This window comes from Furipterus horrens, unplaced genomic scaffold (genome assembly GCF_987537825.1).
Source record: "Furipterus horrens unplaced genomic scaffold, mFurHor1.1.pri manual_scaffold_3, whole genome shotgun sequence".
Classification (NCBI taxonomy): Eukaryota; Metazoa; Chordata; class Mammalia; order Chiroptera; family Furipteridae; genus Furipterus; species Furipterus horrens.
Genome location: NW_028327173.1, coordinates 14,825,843 through 14,848,650, shown reverse-complemented (window position 1 = coordinate 14,848,650; position 22,808 = coordinate 14,825,843). Strand labels below are relative to the sequence as shown.

General features: G+C 46.9%; 1 protein-coding gene across 1 annotated transcript; it reads left to right on the top strand.

Moving 5' to 3' along the window:
* Nucleotides 1-1,045: 1,045 nt before the first annotated feature.
* CNR2 (cannabinoid receptor 2) lies at nt 1,046-21,874 on the top strand. The gene is made up of 2 exons (XM_090271489.1): nt 1,046-1,234; nt 19,579-21,874. Exon 2 carries the CDS (start codon nt 19,623-19,625, stop codon nt 20,772-20,774), a length of 1,152 nt encoding a protein of 383 aa, XP_090127615.1. The 5' UTR covers nt 1,046-1,234; nt 19,579-19,622; the 3' UTR covers nt 20,775-21,874.
* The last annotated feature ends 934 nt before the right edge of the window (nt 21,875-22,808 follow it).

Below are 22,808 nucleotides of genomic sequence, written 5' to 3'. Positions count from 1 at the left end.
TGCTGCCCCCCGCCACCCTCTAGGCAAAATTCCAGTTGATAAAGGAAAGGAGTATTTATTCAAAAGCTACACAATTTTGGAATAACACCTATCCACATGCATTAGTCACTTAAGCAAATCCATTAAGGATAAACTCTTTAGCTCTTTAGTTACAGCTTTAATCATTTAAGCCTATTGATTAAAGCTACACTCTTTAACACCTGAGTTCTCCTAGCATTCCCCCTATTAAGTTTTAAATATCTTATTTCTGTAGGGTTACTTTACAAACTAAAACAACATAAGATACAAAAGCCACACAATGTTGAAAGAATGACAGGCTTATCACCTCTAGAACACCCAAGGAAGAATAACCTTGCCACCCTCTGCCAGGCCAGATCAGTCCTAGGCTGCACCTGAAGTTCCTTCCCATTCAAAATACTGTCCATTGTCCCCTGGAAAATGCAGGCAGCTGCTGCACAATCATCCAGGAATCCTCAAGAAAGAGAGTCCAAGAGCCAGCGAGCCAGCCCTCTTTTCATTTCCTTTGGCTCTGGAGGCCTTCAGCTTCCCAGCCAATCCCGTCCTAGACTGCTTACCGTTGCCTCAGAGAACTCCTCCGATGGCACCTCCCTACTTCTCCCCAGTGATCTGATCAGATCTCTGTATCTCTCTGGCTGGGTCCTGTGTTCCCCCATTGCCTGCAGTCCCCACTGCTCCCTCTTGCCCTATACCAACATCCTTCACCCATTTATGTTATCTGCCTGGCACCTGTAGGCATTTGGATTTCAAAGCTCTGTCCCGCAGGGGAAGAGGCATTGGAATGGAATGTCCTTTCAGGTGATCTGTGTAAGGCTGGTGCATTATCCCCATTTTACACAAGAAGGAACTCAGGTTTAGGGAGCTTAAGTGAATTGTTCAAGGGCATTACAACTAGACTGAATTAGAACCCAAGTCCCTGGACTCCACAGCCTCTACCCAGGCCCCACCCTCAGAGTTCCTCATGAGAAACAGCTCAACTGCAGGGGCAAGAACCGTGTGGCACTGGGGACCCAGAGGGGAAGTGGTAACAGGGACGGAAAGCCAGACCTCTCCACGCTCACTCATCTGTGATGTGAGAGAGAGCAAAAGCAAGAGAAAGCTGGCTTGGGGGGCAGCAGCTAATAGCTCTGATTGGGACCCCGGGCCACATCCGAGACACAAAACCACCGGGACTCCCCAACGCCCAGCCGGGTCGCGACACTCAGCCACGAAATCTGTGAGTAGCTTTTTTGTTCTTTTATTTTGGGTTTCTTTCTCATTCCAGAAAACCTGTCTTGTTGCCTTATCCTTTCCCTCCCAGGATGTAAGAAGCTGGGTGGGCCTGCCTGGGCTCGGGGGACGGATGTCATATAAGGACTCCTGGGGACTTTAAGGACCAGTCACAGGAAGGCTTAGGGCTGGTGTGGTACTTGATGTTGGACATGACAAGAACCCTGTCCACCAAGGTCAGGACAGAAGGTGATAACCACCAACACACAGACGGCCTTACTGTGTGCCAGGTACTGCTCTGGGGCCTCTCACAGTTTGTTTTATTGTAAGATTTTATTTATTTACTTTTAGAGGGAGGGGGGAGAAAGAGAGGGAGAGAAACAGCAATGTGTAGTTGCCTCTTGCACGCCCCTAACCAGGGACTTAGCCCACAACCCAGGCATGTTCTCTGACCGGGAATCGATCTGGCAACCTTTCGGTTTGCAGTCTGGCATTCAATCCACTGAGCCACACCAACCAGGACTCATAGTTTAATTTACGGAATCCTCCCAACTGCATATATAAGTACTATTATTATTCCCCACTTTACATAAGGGTGCTAAGCAACTCACCTAAAGTCACACAGGCATTAAATGACAGTGCTGGGCCTGCACTTCGGCACTCTGGCTCCGCAGCCTGCTCTTTAACCACCAGACCTGCCTGCCTTACAAGGCATAGGCTTGAACAGCAGACAGTGGGCCAGGAAAGAACCCCAGGAGATGAGTCTGGAAGAAGACGTACAGGTCATCTGGTGAGTCCAAGTGCCCTCCTTTTACAGATGGAAAAACTGAGACCCAGAAAGATTTGCAGTCCCCATGGGGTGGCCCGGGGTGTAGGGCAGTCTAGTGCACCCTAGACCCAGGAGACCAGGGGTTTGCTTCTTGGAGGTTCCACTCAGTGAAACAGTGGTGTTTATGAGTGTGCCCTGGGGCCAGAGCCCAGGTGGGGACCCCAGTGCTGCTCTGTGACTCCGTGGCCTCAGGTAAACCCGTCCACTGCTCTGCCCCTCCGCTTCCTCTTCTGAGAAATTCTGCCCCAGACCATCACTATGAGGCTTGTGGTGAGGGTTGACTCAATGACGGTGGCAGTGTGGTGGGGACCTGGGCTGCGCTCAGAATGACTGTAGTGGAGGTTTGGATCCTCCCCCCTTCTGTCCTTGCTGTGGATGAGAAATGAGAATAAATGAAGCCATGGCTGCTTGTCCCTTGAATGCGTGGCATGTCAACACCTGGAGCCCCAGGACTGAGGCAGGGGAGGGGCCGGGGACACCCTGGGAGGTGGCGCCCCCACCACTCTGGCCCCAGCTCTGTAACCACTTTGTGGCTCCCCTCGAGGGGGCCCCCACACCTGCCCTGGGCCCCAGCATCAGTTTCTGCCAATGAAGTGTGTCCTTAACCCTCTGGCCGGTTAAGGATGTGAAGGTGGTTAAGGCAGGCAAACTGGCAGCCCCAGTCAGGACGGCAGAGCCATCCAGCGCCAGTCTCTTTTCTTCCCTCCTCGTCCTGTCACACCTATTCGTCTTGTCGCCTGCTCTCAGATGTCCATCAAATGTTCTTCTATTCATTCTTATTATAGCACATTCAATAGAATTCTGAGCCCTTATCCTACGGGGCTGGTCGGTAATTAAACCTCAGTGAGTACTGAGCTTCCCTCGGCCCCGCCTGCCCTTCCCAGCATAGAACATTCACTCTGAGGGTCACGGACAGAGCCTAGTGTGAGGGAGGCCCCCTGGCTCCTCCTAGGATGAATGCCCCTTGTCCAAAGGGACTTGGTCCCCCATCCACTTCCCCGGCATGCCTGGGGTCCGGATTCTTTGTCAAGACTCAAACTTGGTGCATCTTAGGTTCAACCTCCGAGGTGTGCCACCCTGGCAACTTCCCCAAAGGGCCGCCACTTCCCCACAGCACTTCCAGGGAATAGAGCCCAGTTCCCCAACACTCAAGGCACCATGACCTCTGGCCCCTGGCCCCTCTGGGCCTTCTCTCATCTCTCCCTGGCTTCAGATTGGATCGGATCACAGGTGCAGCCTCTTTTCTCTCCACCCACGTGGGACACCAGCTTAACCTTTGTGCTGAGCTCAGGTTTTCACAAAGGACAGGAAGAAAGATTGTCTGCAAACGGCTTCTGCTTTCTACTCCCACCCCCGCAAAAAATCTCTGAGCCAGGAGAAACACAGGGTGCTCTTTGAAGGGAGACGCAGCCCTGCCTGACAAGGCAGGAAAACCAAGGCTCACAGGCAGTGGTGACTTCCTCAGGGTCACATGACCAAGGAATTGTGAAGCTAGAGTTCAGTCCGGCTCTCTATCGCTGAATCCTCTGCAAGACCTAAGTCCCCTCGCCAATTAGGAAGGTGACCTTGGGTGAGTCACAGCACCTGTGTAAAACTCAGCTTCTCCAGCTCTAAAACATGAAGCTATAAACAGCATTGCCAACCTGCCTCCAGGGGGTGCTTCTTTATTTTCTTAAGTGCACATTTATGAAACATTCACTACATGCTAGAGCTCTGAGAATTACCTGGTTCAATCCTCACAACAGCCTACGAGGGAGATGCTATCACTGCCCCCCGCCTGAGAGGTGAGAAACTGAAGGTGACACCCTACCTTGTGAAAGGTCACATAGTGGGCGGTGCATGGCAAAGCCAGGACTCAAACCCAGGTACGCCTGAGACCAGAACTGCGCCCTATGGTAAGACTTGGATAGGAGAGACGGTATGGAAAGTGCCTTGAAAGAGCTAAGGTACGATGTAGGCTTGAGAGGTGGTCAGCCCTCTCCCAGCTGAGCTCAGGAAAGGACAAAACCACTCCATCTTCCCTCCATCTCCTGGGGAGAGGAAGCTCCCACAGAGGGTGAGATGCGTTCTGCCTCCAGCCCCATGCCATGGGAAAGAAGACCCCGAAGGCCAAGGAGGAAAAATGGCAGGTCACTGGGGTAGATCGGGGGGGAGGAGCCCCCAGGTGTCAGAGGCAAGGCTGCTGGGATCCCATCCAAATGGGGAGGATGTTGGCAAGACCTTGGGGCAGGAGTAGGCTGGGTTGGGCATCCTATGGGTTTTGCCTTTTCTCTCCACCCCAGCCTGCTCCCAACCCTACAGGGGAGGTCCCCAATCATCTGCTCACAAAGCAAGTTAGAGGCGGCCCTCCCACCAAAGCCCCCCCCCCCACTCCCTGGGGATTAGGGCCACCCCCAAAGTTCCTCTCTGAGAACCACAGCTGCGTTCATGGTGTTGCCTCTGCCAGATTTCAATGAGTCTGTCTTCTGGGTATCTCGGGGACCTGTTGGGTCCTGGGGAAGCTGAAGGAGCTGGAAGCAGGGATGGGTGTCTGGTGAGAACCAAGGGGGAGCAAGATGCTTCTCCAGTCCTTGCACGAGGCCCCTCTTAATAATACTCACTTAACAGATAAGGCTGTCAAGGCTCAGCCACAGCAGGTAAATGTCAGAGAAAAGAGTCAAGTGCAGGTCTGTCTTTCCACTACGCCACCAGCTTTTCCCAGCAGGAAGAGAGGTATTCCAGAAGGGTCACAGCATGAGAGGATCGTGGTGCCTGTTTCCATTTTTCTAATTGGTGTATAATTCTTTCACTATTTAAAAGATATTTTTCCCAGTGCAAGGGTTTCTTGGGATAAATAGAAGAACCAAAAACAGCAGTTAGGGTATTATGCTAAGTGAAACAGGCCAGACAGAAAATGGTAAACACCATATGATTTTACTTAGATGTGGAATCTAAAAAAACAAAACAAATAAACAAAAGAGAAACAGACCCAGAGATAAGGAGCACAAGCTGATGGTAGCCTAAAGGGAGGGGGCAAGGGGGATGGGTGAAATGTAAAAAATATATTTCTGTTAAGAGGAAATATATATATATATATATATATATATATATATATATTAAAAACCTGTGTGTTGTGATGAGCTAGCGCATGCCCACTTAAAGCTAGTAACTGATTAAACACTATTGAGCAGCCCATGTGTACAAAGGAGGGATGATAGGTTACGAGGGTCTGGAAATTACAAGACAAGACCCGCCCCTGGGAAGGAGGGAAAACAAACCAATAAACCCACCAAAGCAGCAGTTCGTGGTGCTCAAACCCATAATGATCTCACGGCTCCTCACCTGGCTGTTTAACGTTTGGCCACTGGCTGTTTAACATTGGAGTGGTTTGGGCTGACATACGGTCTTATTTAATCTTATATTGTGTCATTTATATCCTTAATGAACCAATGATTAAAGACCTGAAGCAAAAGAAACTCTGCCACCCACCCCATTTTCTCCTCACAACAGCTGTGGGTGGAGATGGTGTCACTTTTCCCATTTCACAGATGAGGACATTGAGGCTCAGGGAGGGAGTCATTTGCCCAAGAGACCAGAGACTTAATAAGGGGCAGAATCAGAACTCACCGCTGTGACTGAGGGCTGCCTCTTAAACCTGTTCATGTATTTCCTTCTTCTCCTCAACTGATCCTGCCCTGTTAGCGTCTCTCTTCACAGAAGCAGGAGATAGCAATCCAGGTCACCTTGCAAGTTGGGTGGGATCAGTACTACCACTGCAGGGTCTTAGAACAAATTCCAGGCTAGAATGGGTAACATGCTTTCTTCTTCATGGCCCTATGGCCCAAAAGCCAAACAGACCCACCAATGCACGTGAATTCCTTCCACTACCGAAGAGTAGATGGAGCAGGCTTGAGGATCAGCTACCCAGATGTCAGGCCCTTCCCTGACTCGCCTCATCTCTCCATGTCCTGAGTGCCCACACCAGGTCTAATTTATCATCAGCCTCTGTCCAGCTGTCCCTGCGACCCTGCGGCCCCTTTGTTACCACTCACAGGTGTTAGCGGCCTGGAACCCTATGAGTCTGCCTCTGTGCTGGTGCCAGTTTCCTCCATTATAAAATGGGAGTGATCAGTCCCCTTGCTGGCTTGTCCTGAAGAATATGTGACTTAAAGTGTAAAGGGTGCAGAATGGTGCTGGATGCAGTATATGGTAAACTCTCATTCAAATTTACTTGCTATTATTGTCATGATCACCAGTGTGTTTCAAGAACTGAGCTTCCAGGGCTCGTTTTTTTGTTTGTTTGTTTGTTTGTTTTTTAATATGCTTTATTGATTATGCTGTTACAGTTGTCCCAATTTCTTTTCCCTTTGTTCCCCTCCACCCAGTACTCCCTCCAGTTGTCCCCCCCTCCTTAGTCCATGCCCATTGGTTGTGCATATAGTTCTTCTCAACATCTTCCTGTCTACTCCACTCTCTCCTACTATGTTTCTTAATTCCTGTACCATCTCCCTCCCTTTCCCCCTTCCCCCTCCCTGCTGACCTCCCCCCATAATGTCCCGCATACCTATAATTCTTTTCCCACTCTCATTGCCTACTTAGTTTGCCTTTGTTTCAATTCCCTGGCTTCTGTTGTTGGTTGTTGTGATACAGTTTTCATTTTAATGTTCATAGTTTTGATCCTCTGCCTCCTAAACAAGTCCCTTTAACATTTCATATAACAGTGGTTTGGATCTGATGAACTCCTTCAGTTTTGCTTTGTCCTGGAAGCACTTTCTCTGCCCTTCTATTCTGAATGACAGCTTCGCTGGATAGAGTAATCGTGGTTGTAGGTTTTTTGCCTTTCATTACTTTGAATGTTTCTTGCCAGTCCCTTCTTGCCTGCAGTTTCTTTTGAGAAATTCAGCTGAAAGTCTTATTGGGACCCCTTTGTACATAGTTCTCTTCTCTCTTGCTGCTTTTAAGATTCTCTCTTTATCCTTATTTTTTGACATTTTGATTATAATGTGTCTTGGTGTGGTTCTCCCTGGGTCCAGTTTTTTTGGAACTCTCTGTGCTTCCTGGACCTGTAAGTCTATTTCTTTCCCTAAGTTAGGGAAGTTCTGCTTCATATTTTTTCACATAATTTTTCAATTTCTAGTTCTTCTTCTTCACCTCTGGCAACCTTATGATTCAGATGTTGGACTGCTCATAGCTGTCCCAGAGGTTTCTGAGCTTCTCCTCATTTTCCTCACTTTTCACTTCCTCTTCCTGCATTGGTTGACTGTTTGTTCCTTCCCTATGTTCCGATGTGTTGATTTGATCCCTGGTTTTCCTTCCCTCACCACTTGTTTCATATGTATTTCGTTCATTTCAGCAGGTCTAGCCTTCATTCCTTCCTCGTCTTGTTTAAGATCTGCTGTTAGGTCTGTAAGCATTTTTATAACCAAAGCTCTGAACTGAGCCTCAGAAAGATTTCCTATCTGCTGATTCGTTAGATTAGATATTTGCTGTCTGGTCAGCTGCATCACTGGGATCTCTATCATAATCCCTGCCATCCTGACAGTTTTGTGTTTACCTTTGCTTCCTGGGCGGGGTTGTCACACCTCCTACGCCATAGGGGGCAGAGCCCCGTGCACTCATCACTACCAGGCAACCCTTCTCACCACACTGTGGCGCTTTGTGTGGGGGCGGGGGTCGAAGATGGATTCCTGCCGCTCACTCTCCACTGAGAGACCAGGAGCCTCTCCTCCATCCCCACCCTTTCTGGCCCTCACAGTCCGAGGCAATGGGAGTCTGCCTTCCCTGGCTTTGGAATCGCGAGCTGACAGGTCTGGTCTGCAGCCAGGGGTGCTCCCCAGGTGCTTCTCACGTCCCCCTAAATACAGGTGTCTGTGCTTACTGCTGTCCCGCCTACATCACCACTGCTGCTGCTGCCAGCACAGTTTGACCTCTCTGCCCCAGCTTCACCCCTCCTACTATCTGGACGAGCACTTCTTTATAACTTCATATGTTGGACTTCTATGTGTCTTTATTTTCTGGAACTTCTGGTTATTTCTGGTTTTGCAGTTATTGTATTCCTTCTTAGTTGTGGAGGGAGATGGAGCGTGTCTGTCTAGGCCTCCATCTTGGCCGGAAGTCCCAGGGCTCTTTACATCATCCTCGCCTCTCACTCCACCTTCGTTCAGGGGACCAGCTGAGTTCCGACCCCCACCCCACTGCTGCAACCCTAGAAACAACCAGAATCGAGGTTAGAGCAGGAATCTGGCCAAGCCAGGAAGAGGTAGACCAGCCTGGCGGGAAGCCGCAGGTGATTCAGCATAGCCACCCTGAGATTAATCTTCTACTCTCTGCTGCATAGAGAAGTCACCGTTGAAAGTCCTTGTCATCATTCAGAGGTCTCTCTGTCCCCCCTGGATATGATGCCTTGCTTGTCCTACAGAGAGCACTTCATGGGCGGAAGAGGTGCCTACCACTTCCAGGTATAATATTAACAATGTTTCCCAAACCGGCCCCCTCCCTAACCACACACACACACACATTTCCTAATGGCCAATGACAGAGTTGTCAGCAGTAGCAAGCTACCCCCAGGGTGAGGTAGATCCTGACACTGTTATCAGTTATTTATACCTTATTATGACTGCATTTCCAAAGTTTTCTGTACCAGGATTTTGTTTGTTTGTTTGTTTTGTAAAATAAAGGTATAGGTCTATTACACAGATAAAAATAAAGGGCAGAGAATCAGTGATGTGCCCTGAATCGCAAGGGAGTGAGCAGCACCCTGAAGGAACAGAAGTAAGTCAGGTGTCTTCAGACAGCGTGTAAATGTGCCCATCTTAAGCTCCAGAACCCTGGGATCTGATGAAGCAGGAAACAAGGAAATTTGTGCTACTTACAGTATTTCAAGAAGTCCCCCCAAGGAGAAGGTCGCAGGAGCCAGCTGAGCAACCGGGAGCAGGAAGTGTGATGATTATGGCCTGGGCCTGGGTTCAAACGGGCTCTACCCCATTGTCTGACCTTGAGCAAGTCACTTCATCTCTGAGCTCCTGTCCCCTTGTCTGTAAAACAGAGGCCATGATAATAGCACCGCCCTCCCTGGCCTTATTGCGAGAATTAACTGAGTTGACATACAAAGCCCTGTGCTAGGCACATAGCAAGCCATTACTATTCAGGTACCTTCCCCCCAGGACTCCACTCTGCCTGCATTTACCGAGGGGCAAATTAGGCTCTAAAAATCTGTTTCTAAGTCCTCTTGCCACAGGTCCCTTGAGAGGCCCTTTAGAAGTAAACATTAGGTCAGGGATGCCCTTCTTGCTGCCATATCGTCCATCAAGTCATCTTTACCCCCCACAAATAAAACCAGCTGTGTCCACTTTGAAAATCTTGAAGAGTAACTGTCCGTAAGGATTTTCACAAGTGTCAGGGAGAACCCCTTCAACTGATTCATCGCACAAGTGCTGATGGAGCACCTGCCATGTGCAGGCAGCATTCCGGGCACTTGGGACGTAGCCATGGACGACACGGCTGGCTTGGAGTGGACATTCGAGAGTCCTTGCAGCCAAGAGTGGTGCTGGAGGCCTTGGCTGGAAAACCAGGACAAGGAGGAGAGGATGAGAAGCAGAAACCAGGGAAGAGAGTGCTGCCCAGAGCGTCAAAGACCCCGGTGCCCCTCCATTTCCATATGTGGTATCTGGCACCAGGTGTGGCATAGCAGCCTGGGTTTGAGTACTGATTCTGTCACCTACAAGCCTTGGGACCTTGGGCAACTCCATCCCTCTGAGCCTCAGCTTCCTCCTCTATAAGACAATGAAAACAAGACAATCTACCTGCAAAGGGCAGTGTGGAGGATAAAGGAGACAGTGCCAGTAAAAAGTCTCTTAGAGTGCCTGCCACCATGGAGGCACTAGGCGACAGCAACAGATTCATTTTCTTCCTATTCTTTAATCACAACAACATGTCACACCACATTGAGTGCAGAAACGGAGGTGAGAATCCAGCTGTCAGATGATTAAGAAATTTGCCCCCAAAAGTTGGTTGCATTAAAAATATGTTGTTTTTATTAATATGTGTTAGGTTTATTGAGGATAGTTTTTAAGTTGTGAATTATATTTCCTAATACAATAATGACGGATGGATGTAACCTCCACCAACAAAAGTTCTTTAGGGTCCAGAGAACTTTTCATTTCAGATCGTAAAGAAATGCTGAGGGCGCAGAGTCTGAAAACTGCTGCTCAGGCTTTCCTGAGCGGGTTTTCACGCCAGTTCTTGTGCAGCCTGCCCAACCCCCGCCCCCACCTTGTGTGGGTGGTTAATTGCACAACTTCCAGGTTGGAAGGACCCTCTGAGATCTCATCAAAAATCCCCTCCAGCTGTACCGAAGGCCACTGTTTTGTCTGAGGTTCCCCAGCCGTCAGTTCCACCCAAAACTGGAACCGGAACCCAGACTCCCGTCTCCTCGGTCTAGGGCTCCTGGCATGATCGTGGACTGACAGAGAGGTGCTGACCTCCTTACCCAGCCTGGCTGGTGATCGCTCAGCTCCTCAGCACATGCACAGCTTCCCATTCACCCGACTCTAAAATGCCAGGTGGAAGCAGGATCTTCTCCTTCTGTTCTGCTGACACTCTCCTCCCTCCTTGGCCACGCTCCCCTCCAGCCCAAAGCACAACAGAGATGATGTTGGCATTCTCATTTGTTGCCTACTAGCAAGAAAGTTGGGAAAGGGAGGAGAAAGGTATTAATATGTATACATATTCTATATGGCACATACATAAAATCTGCCAGCCTTGGAGGGCCTCCTGTGTGCCAGGCACTGCGTTACACATGATGATAGTCCATTAATCCTCATGCCTCATCCCCACTGATGAAATAGTATGACTTGTTTTTCCCATTTTACAGATGAAGAAACTGAGGAAAAGCAGTGAGGGGCTTTATCTGAGGGCACAAAGCTAACACTTGACTGAGCCAAGACTGGAACTCAGGTCCGTCTGACTCCTAAACCCACCAGCCTGAATGGTAAACCCCTGTCTGAGAGAAGTTCAGGCTACCAGGCTGAGGGGCAGGGCTAAACCCTAGTCCAACTAAAGGTAGTCATGGAGGCGTCAGTGAGTGAAACTGATCAGAAGAGGGAAAAAGCCAAAAGGAGAGAGAAATGAAATGTGATTTACCCCTGGGACTAAAGACAAAGATGGTCTCTGTCTGTTTTCAAGGCCCCTCACCCTGAGTAAGGTCATGAAAGAGATCCTGGCCCTATACCAACCTGACTCTATCATAACACCGCCACTTGCTGTGGAATTTGGGGCAAGTGACCTGCCCTTTCTGAACATGTGTGCTCAGGGAACACTGACCTGCCTCAGATAAGAGCCAACTATTATCTGTGCAAACTATCAAGTGTGAAAAAATGTGGGCATCATTAGTACATTCTTTAAAAGGGAAGTCGCATGGGTATACAGTAATTGAAAAGAGGAAGAAGATGTTAGAACATATTCCACAAAACTGCCCTATGGGCAGATTTCAGATCAGCCAGATAGTGTACCGAGTGTTTGTTTGGAGGTGGGGGAGCAAATGTAAGAGCAAGAGGACGTGGCTCTTGTTTTCAGAGGAATGGGCAAGAGCACAGGTTCCCAGTGCCCACAGCAGTTTCTTCACAGCTCTGGACTCCAATTTCCTCATCTATAAAAGATGGAAAAGAATAATGCCATACAGGGTTGTTTGGAGGCTTACATGAGATAATGTGCTAGGACCATGTTAAGTGCTCATCATCATTATCATCCGATCTTCTTCTCATGGGCAATATGGGGCTGGGAGAGAGGAAGTGACTTCCCCTCTGAACCAACTGGTGCCAGAGCCCGGGCTCACACACTGAGTACCTGCTTCCCAGCTTGGGATCCTTTTCTTTCCCCACATCGCAGGCATGGTCTGTAGTTCAATCAGGCAGCCAAGCTACCTGCTTAATTTGTTTTAAATAATTATTTAATGTGCACATCGAGAATGCAAGGATTAGCCCTGGCTGGTGTGGCTCAGTGGGTTGAGCACCAGCCTATGAACCAAAGGGTCGCCAGTTCGATTCCCAGTTAGGACACATGCCTGGGTTGCAGGCCAGGTCCCTAGTTGGGGGCATGTAAGAGACAACCACACATTAATGCTTTTCTCCCTCTCTTTCTTCCTCCCTTCCCCTTCCTAAAAATAAATAAAATCTTTTTTAAAAAATGAGGGATTAGCTTCCCTAGTCACAGATGACGAAACTGAGGCTCAGAGAGTTTGAGTAACTTGTCCCAAGGTCACATAGCCCACCAGTGGCAGAGCTGGGATTTGAACACAACAGCATTTCATTCTTAAGTGTTGGCACTTAACCTTCTTATAATGGAAAGAGGCCTCAGACATCATGTGGCCCCATCCCTCCTAAGAGGGAGGCTGGAGATGATACTGACAGATGAGGATGGAAGGTGCAGGGAAAATGTGCGTCCAGACATCAGGTGGTGACCCTCAGACCCCTGATGCGGGGTGATGAATGGAGAACAGGTAGCAGGCTCAGGATGGAATCCTTCAGCCCCACAGGGCAGACTCTTGTGGACTGGGTTTCAGTGACAACCAATAGGCATTTGAGAGAGGAATTATAGAGGAGACTTTAGTGATACTCTATTGCCCCAGTTCTGTAAATTACTAATTCTTTCCTAAAAGGACTACAGGTGGCCTATATTATGAATAGGGCAATTGAAATAAAAGCGAAGCATTAGAAACCACTAAAAGGAGCAATAAATGAATCAACCTTAAATGACCCAGATCTGTAGGCCTACCTTGCATCTAGCTTTGAGCTTCCTGGCAGCTGAGGTAAAGGGAAACACAGAAGTCTGTCTGAAGAAACTTCTTTTTTTCCTATTAGATATTTGTTCATTCATTCATTCAGTAAGTTGATTTTATTTATTTATTTTTAGAGAGAGGGGAAGGGAGGGAGAAAGAGAGGGAGAGAAACATCAATGTGTGGTTGCCTCTCGCACACCCCTAATTGGGGACCTGGCCTGCAACCCAGGCACGTGCCCTGACCAACCAGCAACCTTTCAGTTCCCAGACCAGCACTCGGTTCACTGACCCACACCAGTCAGGACCCAATAAGTCAATTTTAAAATATTTAAGTGCCTGCTTTGTGCCAGGTGCCATACTCAAGCTCTGGAAATCCCAGAAATGCATTGAAGAAATCAATTTGGGAAAAACCCTTCAGCAGCCTTCTGCATCTCTCCCCATATTTTATTTGGCATCAATGAACATCTGCTGCGATTTATATCACCAGAAAGATTTTTGAGTTCCTTTCCCCACTTGCTATCCTACCTTCCCTGCCAAATCCATTTCGGGAAGGACTATCGTGGTGGTCTGTTTCCAAGGTCAAAGAGTCTGGACAGCGCCAACCTCCTATTCATGCCTTAGACATGCCACTTGTGGCCCCTATCTTTTTCTGCAAGTCTGGTTGCCTGGGTCAGGAGCAATCTGGTGAGAAGCTCACGGTCAGGCTTAGTGTGACTGAGGACTGGGACCGATGAGCAATGTCTGCCATGGACTTGGGAATGAGGAGTGGTGACTCAGGGGCCATCTAACTGCCTCTCTTTTGTGGGATGAGCTGCATTTTCATCAGGTCAGCTTTGCTTAGCTCAGGCCCCACGTGAAAAGATCTCCACCAAGAATCTCATCTGGGCTAGTGTTGGTGTGAAGGGCAGTAGAATACAAAGATGTGTCCACTCGCTGACACAGATTCTAGTCTCAAAATCAGAAACTCACAGTCCAGGAAGCAAGGTGAGAAATGGACACAAATAATAGAAGGTAGTCAGTAATTCATGCAATAGAACTCAATGAGTTTCACCCACCTGGAGAGGTAAGAAGAAACCAGAGAGTACTCCGTGGAGGAGATGGCCTTTCACATAGGCCGTGAAAAAAAAAAGGTAAGATTTGGGCAAAGGAACATAGCCTACAACTCCAAACTCCAGAAAACTTTCTTGCTACCAAGTGCAGAAGGGGACTAGGAAAAGAAATGTAGAATGAAGTCCCTGTGACACCCTTCTCATGGCTGGACATAGTGCCAAGAGCCCAATCTTCTAGGAAGCAGATCAAGAGGGTCATCTTAGTCTATTACTGATGGACTGTTCATGCAGGTCAAACAGGTTTTTTTTAAATGTGATGGTTTAGCCTTCATCGAGGTTAAATGTCCAGTGAGGATAAGTGGAGGTCTTTCTATCTGTCTGAGCTCGCAAACAAAGGTCAGACAAAACTCAAACACAGAATCCTATAAACTAACTATTGAGGATTTCCTGCCTTTCATTAGACATGAACATTAAGCCAGGCACAGAGTCATAAATGTAGTAAACGTCTGTCACTTAATGCACAACAGTGTGATATGGGTTAACAGATCAATGAAACAGAGGTGAGGGAACTTGCCCAGCATCGCACTTCCCGTAACTTACAGACCTGATTTGAATCCAGGGACGTCTGATTACAAAGCCTGTGCCATTGGGATACAACATGGTGAGTTTCCTGGAGGAGACCTAAGGAGTCACTCAGTCAACCCACCTGCTTTAAAAAGGAGAAAAGAAAGACCCAGAAAAGAGAAGGGACCTGCCCAAAGTCACTCTGTAGCAGAACAAGGACTGAAAAACAGGCCTCCCCACTCACAATCAGAGAGAAAAATGAGGGCTCTCAGCCTTCAACTCAGCTTCCTATGGCAGGTGTAATAGCCACTTGTCCCTGGCGCCCTTAGGTTTTAAACATAGTAGTAATGATGGGGCCACCTGTGAGGGTGCCACTGTTTTACTTCACACTTTCACTTCAGGTCAGGAAAACCCCCAGGTGCACCTTTTTCTGAGTGGTTTCCACAGCCCTCCAAGTTCCCTTCCCAGACATTCAGCCTGAGTCAGGTCTCCAGGTGACAGCCCTGAGCACCCAAGGCAGCATAGACACCCTGTCTGTGGGAAGAGTGTCAGGTGGGGTTTTGGCATTTTTCTTAGGTGATGAAAGCGCTCAGTTGGTTTGGTGGTTCTCTTTGCATCTTACATTTGTATGGTGTCAGGTCACAAAATGTTCCTGCATGCCTCAGTGACTCCCAATACGGGGGACCTGCAGTGACTGATACAAAAACATGAACCCTTTCCTCCTAACAAATGCACAGAAATAAAGTCTTACATACCCTTCAAAAGGACTGCGATCTCCCCGTGGGCTGGGTTACAAAGCCCTGGTGGAGATCGGCAGCCGATTTGATTTTCTCAAAGGGAGTGGGACAGGTATTGCCGTTGTCATTTCGCAGATGAGAAAAGGGACTGAGAAAGTTGAAGGGACTTGCCCGAGATCACATGACGAGGCAGAGGTGAAACGAGAGCAGCCGTGCAGCTCAGCAAATACGCAGCCTCAGTGTGTGCTGGGCATCCAGACGAGGCTTTGCCCCAAGGAAGACTTGTCTAAAAGACAGACACTCTGACTCCCGAAGGATTTCTGTCTGCCCAGAGGCAAGGCAGACAGAGAGCTGGTTTCCCCGTTGTTCTGTGCGTTCTGTTGTTGTCTGATGTTGTCTTTTTAGGACCTCCATCCAAAAGCCTGAATTTTGTGCCCTGACCTAATTGGGACAACAGCCACAGGTTGGTGGCCACGCCAGACCTGGGTGAGGCACAAATGTGGCCACTCCCACCGCAGGCATCCCTCTTCTAGGTTGGACTCTGCCTAGGGTAAGCCAGTCTCTGATGGGCGGGGGCGCATTTTCTATGGGAAATATGAGAAGAGAGTTGGGGCAGAGGGGCAGCAAGGGTGCAGAGAGGAAGCTACCAGAAGTGTCAGGGTATAAAGGTGGGAGCTGAGAAAGGCTTCCATACCTGTCACTCATTTGTGACCAGGGCTGAGAACTCAGCTAGCCGCATTTCCTGTCTCAACTCAGGTGTGATCTTGGCAACGTGCAGCAAAGACCCTTGGTCTCAGGGAAACGCCCCCTTTCAGCTTGTCTAGGTAAGGTCATCTCCTCGCTGACAGCACAAGTTTTGTCTTGTGACTTAGGGCCTGTGGAATCTAGTTCCAGCTCTGCCGTTAATTCATCCCCACCCTTGGGCTATTTTCTCAATGGTAAAATGATGGAGTTGGTGTCGATCAGAGGCTTTTCCTCTGTTTCTTGGAGCCTGAGAGCTCCCAAAGGAACCTGGGCTGCCTTGAAGAGAGGACAGAGGTGACATGGACTCAGATTTTACCTGATTTACAAATAGGGGTTCCATCAAGTGTAAAAAGCATTCTGCTCTTGCCCTGGGCAGTGTGGCTCAGTTGGTTGGAGTGTCATCCCACAGACTAAAAGGAAGCAGGTTCAATTCCCGGTCAGGGCACGTACCCAGGTTGCAGGTTCCATCCCCAGTCAGGGTTTGTATAAGAGGTAGCCAATCGATGTTTCTCTCTCTCTCTAAAAGCAATGAAAAATTGTCCTCAGTGAGGATAAAAGAAATTTTTAATTAAAAAAAAAAAGCATTCTGCCCTCTTAAAATTAAAAAAAAAATCTGGAATTATTCAGAAGTGTGTTTTTAAAGCGTTATACCTATTAAGTTTGTTAGTTATATTCTTAAACTTCTTGATTTTTAAATAAATTATACTGTGGTCAGGAAACATGGTTTATATTATGGTTTATATGCCACAGATCATTTTAACTTTGTTGAAATTTACTCTTCACCTTAGACTTAGCCTGAAATAAATGACATCACCTTAAACACTTGGAAAATGTTCACATTTTCTTGAAAACAATGTGTATTCTCCAATTATTGGGTGCCGACTTCCATATATGACTATTAGATCAAGCTTGTTAATTAAATGTTCAAATCTATACATCCTATTAATTAATACATTGTCTGCTTAATCTGTTAACTTCTAAGAAAGGAATGCTAAAATCACTCAAAATTCGATTTCATTTCAATTCAACTTCACAAATAGTTACTGAGTCGCTGTCGTAAATCAGATACTATTCTAAGCCCTTATATCAGTGAACAAAAGAGTCAGCTTGTTGACCTCATGGAATTTAAGTTCTAGTGGAACAAACAGACAATGAACAATAAAGCATAATAAATAGGTAAGTTTTGTGGGGTAAATTATATGTAATGATATGAAAAAAAGAATAAAGCAGAGTGAAGGGGACCAAAAGAACAGGAGGTTGGGATGAGTTACAGTATTAAATAGTGTGGTAGGGGAGATTGAAAAGGTAAAATGTGAGCCCAAAATTAAAGAAGGTAAGAGACAGCCAAGCATATGTCTAGGGAAAGAGTGTTCAGGCAGAGGGCACAGCCAGTGCAAAGGCTCTGTGGTAGGAGTTTGGGTCCATCAGAAAGCCAGCATGGCTAACGCTGGTTGACCAAGGGAAGCATGATAGTAGGGAGGTCAAAGAGGTAATGGGGCCAGGACACATTAGTAGTTTGGATGATATACTGAACGGAATGGGACCTATGCAGGGTTGGGACAGTGGTATGATCTGACACATTTTTAAAGGCTCACTTTAGCTATTGTGTTGAAATTAGACTAAAGATGAGTCTGGTTAAAAGCAGGGAGTTCAGTTAATATTGCAGTCAGCTGGGTAAGAGATAATGCCTGATTTTGAAAAGCCTAAATTAGACAAATGCCTTTATTCATTTCCTAAATAAAGCCTCAACTCTGTTCATCTCTCTCAGCTTGTGTTACTGTCATTCACAATTTTATTCCACTTTGTTTTTATACCCTCCAAATCAGTCATAATTATTATGACTTTAAGTATTATGGCCTTATAGAGACATTTTAAAACTTACTTATATATTTATCAATTTATTTGTTCACAATTTCTTCTTTCCTTTCTGTTCTTCCCTCTGTGAAGAATTTCCTTCTCCCAATGGCATAACCTGTAGATGTTCCTTCAGCGAAGGCCTGTTAGTGGACAGTTCTATTTCTATTTCTTTATTCTGAGTGATAGTTTAATATTTTTCCCTTTCTCTTCTGGCTACTAATGTTGCTATTGGGAAATCTGCTTCTACATTTAATTATGACTCCTTGGCAGGTATTGTACTTTTTCTTTCTGATTGCTTTTAATTTTTTCTCTTTGGTGTTCTGGGGTTTTATTATAATATCTGTAAATGTAGAATTACTTTGTTTTTAAAATTCTGCTTGGAATTCACTGTGATTGCTGATTCTGAAGAGTCATGTCCAAGAGAATTCTGGACAATTCTCCACTATCGCCTCTTTGAATACTGCCTCCTCAATGCCCCCTACCAATTCTACTCTTCCCTTTTGAAACTCCCATTAGATATATTTAAACTTTTCATTCCATCCTTCATGTCTCTTAAGCTCTCTTTCAAGTTTTCCATCTCTTTATCTCCTTGTGCTGCATTCTGAGAAATTTCTTCAGATCTACCTTCCAGATCAGTGCTTTTCAACAAATCTTTTGTGCTCTTTGCCCTGCCCCCAAGGGTTCCTTTTTTCAATGACTTTATTTTTCACTTCCAAAATTATACTTGATTCTTTTTAAAGCTACCCAGTCACTCATTATGTACTCATATTTTTTATTCCTTATTGGTCAGTAATATTAAACATTTTAATAACATATATCCAAGTATTATATGCAGTTCTTGAAAGTCTAATTCTACTGTCTGACATTTCTGCTAACTCTTATTCATATTTCCTTTTGCATTGTGAGCTCAAATTCCATGAGCCTTTATATGTGGAAATCTTGTGTGACCTAGAGAGAAAGTATATTCCTCTAGAGAAACTTTGAGTTTGCTTTGTAATAATTATATCTAATAATGTGCCATATAATATTTGGGTGATTTAATTTTTTCTCAATATTTAAAATATACTTATACAAAAAAAATGATTCATTACCTGACATTCAGATTTATCTGGACTCCTGTATTTTATCTGGCAACCCTACTGGTATGAAGCCAAGGTCTTGTCTCCCATCCCTAAATAGTTGTTTAAACTTTAGCAACTTACCAAAACTGGTGAACAAAAGAACAAAATACCAATGCAAAAAACTCCTCCACTTTATCACTCTGGATTGCATTTTTTCTTGGTTTTGATTTCCTCTTGATTTTTGACCATTGGAGATTTACCTTACTGTCAAAGAGAAGTCTTAGAATTAGTCTTTTTGAAAACAAAACACCAAAAAGCTTGCAGGCCACCTCTGCTTCTTGAATTCCCACATACTTCTCCTAGGACAACCAGTACAGACCTAGTGCCCCATTAGAATGGAGAAACGGCAAAAGAGAGAGGGCCCTGGCTGGTGTGGCTCAGCAGATTGAGCACCCACCTGCAAATCAAAAGGTCAGTAGTTTAATTTCTAGTCAGGGCACATACTTGGGTTGTGGGCCAGGTCCCCAGTTGGGGGCATGCAAGAGCCAGCTGATTGATGTTTCTCTCCTTCCTTACACCCTCTCTAAAGATATGTAAAGAAAATCCTTTTTAAAAAAAGGAACAAAATATATATAGATTGCTATTTTAATATATCCATCTCCACAGATAAAGGGTTTGGCTAGAGTCAGTGATCGTGTGAGTTTGTTATTGTGCTGACTGAAAAAAAAACTCACTTCTTTCTCTCATTGTACTCCAGTAAGACTTCTTGGCAAGCCCAGCAGAATCTGAAGGACGCCCTCCATGGAAAGTTGCTCGGTGATAAAGGCAGCCAATGGCTCCAAGGATGGCTTGGATTTCAACCCCATGAAGGATTACATGATTCTGAGCAGTCAGCAACAGATAGCTATTGCAGTCTTGTGCGCCTCCCTGGGCCTGCTAAGCGCCCTGGAGAACCTAGCTGTGCTCTACCTGATCCTGTCCTCCCACCGGCTCCGCAGGAAGCCCTCATACCTGTTTATTAGCAGCTTGGCTGCGGCTGACTTCCTGGCCAGTGTGGTCTTTGCCTGTAACTTTGTAAATTTCCATGTCTTTCATGGCATGGATTCCAAAGCTGTCTTTCTGCTGAAGATTGGCAGCGTAACCATGACCTTCACAGCCTCTGTAGGCAGTCTCCTACTCACCGCCATTGACCGCTACCTCTGTCTGCGCTACCCACCGACCTACAAAGCCCTGCTCACCCGTGGGAGGGCACTGGTGACCCTGGGCATCATGTGGGTCCTCTCAGCATTGATCTCCTACCTGCCCCTCATGGGATGGACTTGCTGTCCCAGTCCCTGCTCTGAGCTTTTCCCTCTGATCCCCAATGACTATCTGCTGGGCTGGCTCCTATTCATCGCCTTCCTCTTCTCTGGCATCATCTACACCTACGGGCACGTCCTCTGGAAGGCCCATCAGCACGTAGCCAGCCTGGCTGAGCACCAGGACAGGCAGGTGCCAGGAATAGCCCGGATGAGGCTAGATATGAGGCTGGCCAAGACACTGGGGCTGGTGCTGGCTGTTCTCTTCATATGCTGGTTCCCGGTACTAACCCTGATGGTCTACAGCCTGGCCACTACTCTAAGTGAACAGGTCAAGAAGGTCTTCGCCTTTTGCTCCTTGCTTTGCCTTGTCAATTCCCTGGTCAACCCCGTCATCTATGCCCTGCGGAGTGGGGAGATCCGCTCCTCTGCCCGCCACCGTCTGGCCCACTGGAAGAAGCACCTGAGAGGCCTTGGGCTTGAAGGAAAAGAAGAGGTACCAAGGTCATCCATCACTGAGACAGAGGCTGATGTCAAAGTCACCCAGGGGCCGGATTCCAAGGGTCTACCTTCTCTGATTGGTGATGCGGCCTCTTTCAGAGTTTTAAACAAGCCAAGTCAGAAATCATTCCAATCCCTGGAAGAGAGAGAGTAGTCTTGACCCTCTCATCTTACTGGAACCAGCCCCAGCGGCTTTGACACTTAAACTTTTTTGCTGATGAGTGTTGGCACTGACCCCTGGAGAGAAGCCTGGTCCTGCTTATCTGCACACAGTCTGCTAGACAGCTCAGTCCTGTGAGGAGCGGCAAGGTTGGCAGGAGGCAAGACACCTGGGACAGACTCAGTGCCTGTCAGGTCAGGAAAATCTTCTCAACAAGATGGCTTAGTGCCTGCATTCTCCAGAGACCACAGGAGCCAGAGGGAGCCTTCAGGCTCAGCAATGAGGGGCTTGGAGAAAATTTGAGAAAAATTGCATCCATATTCTCTTGGGATCTCAGCATATGGATGGATGGCTAGCCAGCCCTTGTTCCTGTTTAATTGTTGGAGCCGTCTTGGTTCTGGATCACCCTTTCCCAACGAGGACCTTTTTAGGTCACCCTATCCTGCTGAGGACCGAAAACTGTGCTGTGATGAAAACCATGGGTGTTGATCTACCTCTTTCAGAGGTAGCTGACAACCCTCCAGTTAAGGACATCTTGTTATTAGGGCGATGGACCTTCCTGACCCCTGATAACCCCCACTTGCAGCCACTATGACTTTTAGGTCTCTGGGGAATATGGAAGCTGAGATCACTTGAGACACAGAATCTTCAGAGAATTTCATTGACCCTGTGAAGTCCTGTTTGATGGTCCTACTGGAAACAGACTGTGTCCCAGTCTAACCCAACTTCAAGGAAAAGGAAGATGTTCATGAAGGTTTTATAAATCCCCAAACTGTTCCCACTCAGATCTCAGTTCAGGCCTTTTGTTTCCCTCCCACCCCCGCCCCTGTGACAAATAAGAAACAGAGCAAGGAGGAGGAGGCGGAAGTGCCTTCACTATGTGCTAGGCACAAGACTGACAGCCCGCGGTCCATGGTCTCCAGCAAGAATACAGCCCCGTGCTTTTGAAGATCCCAGAACACCATATTTTACATATCAGGGAGGGGCTTAAAACAGTAGGCAAGAGAAATTGTTGTTGGAGGGGCAGATCGCGAGGAATCCTAATGCAATTATTTGGGACTGAAGACAGAATAAAAGGAAAGAAATTGATTAAATACATCTTCATTTAATACTTTATAAGACAAGGTGTCCACTATTCATTCACTCCTTCACCTATCTCCTAAATACCTGCCAGGGTCTGTGCTAGGTCCTGGGTGCCCAGCCTTAAATAAAACCCTGCCCCTGTCTAATGGGGCTTACATTCTCCATTCTGGTGGGGAGAGAGCCAATAAATAAATAATTAAAGGTGATCGTTGTCGTCGTCGTCGGCAGCCGTCCGTCTCGAGAGACGATGGCGTAGCTTCTTGAGAGTCTAATTAAAGGTGATACAGCGAAAGAAATCATCAAGATCATGTGTTAGGGACTAACTGAGGCAACTTTAGGTAGCGTAGAGCTACTAAGTACTCTGGTCACAAATGCCAGCTAACTTTTATTGCGTTTAACTATGTGCCAGGCAGAGGACTAAGTACCTTTTTTTAAAGGATTTTATTTATTTATTCTTAGAGAGAAGGAAAGGGAGGTAGAAAGAAAGGGAGAGAAACATCAATGTGAGAGATAAACATCGATCAGTTGCCTCTCACACACATCCTGACCAGGGCCTGAACCCGTAACCCAGGCATGTGCCGTGACCAGGAATCAATCCAGCGAGCTTTCACTGTGCAGGACGATCTCAACCCACTGAGCCGCACTAGTCAGGACATAGGCTATGTACTTTTAAATGAGGTATTTCACTTGGTTTTTACAATAATCTGACAAAGAGGGTTTGGTATCCTCATTTTGCAGATGAGGAAACGTCTCAGAGGCAAATCATTTGCCAGAGGCCACACGGCTAATATGTACCCAAAGCTGGAGTTTCCAAGCCTGTTCTGTTTGACTCCAAAGCCTGCCCTCTTGACCACTAACCTCTTGACCTTGTTCAGTCAAATTCAATTTGATCAGATGTCATGTTTGACTTCTGTAACCTTAAATCAGATTGCTACAACCTTAAGT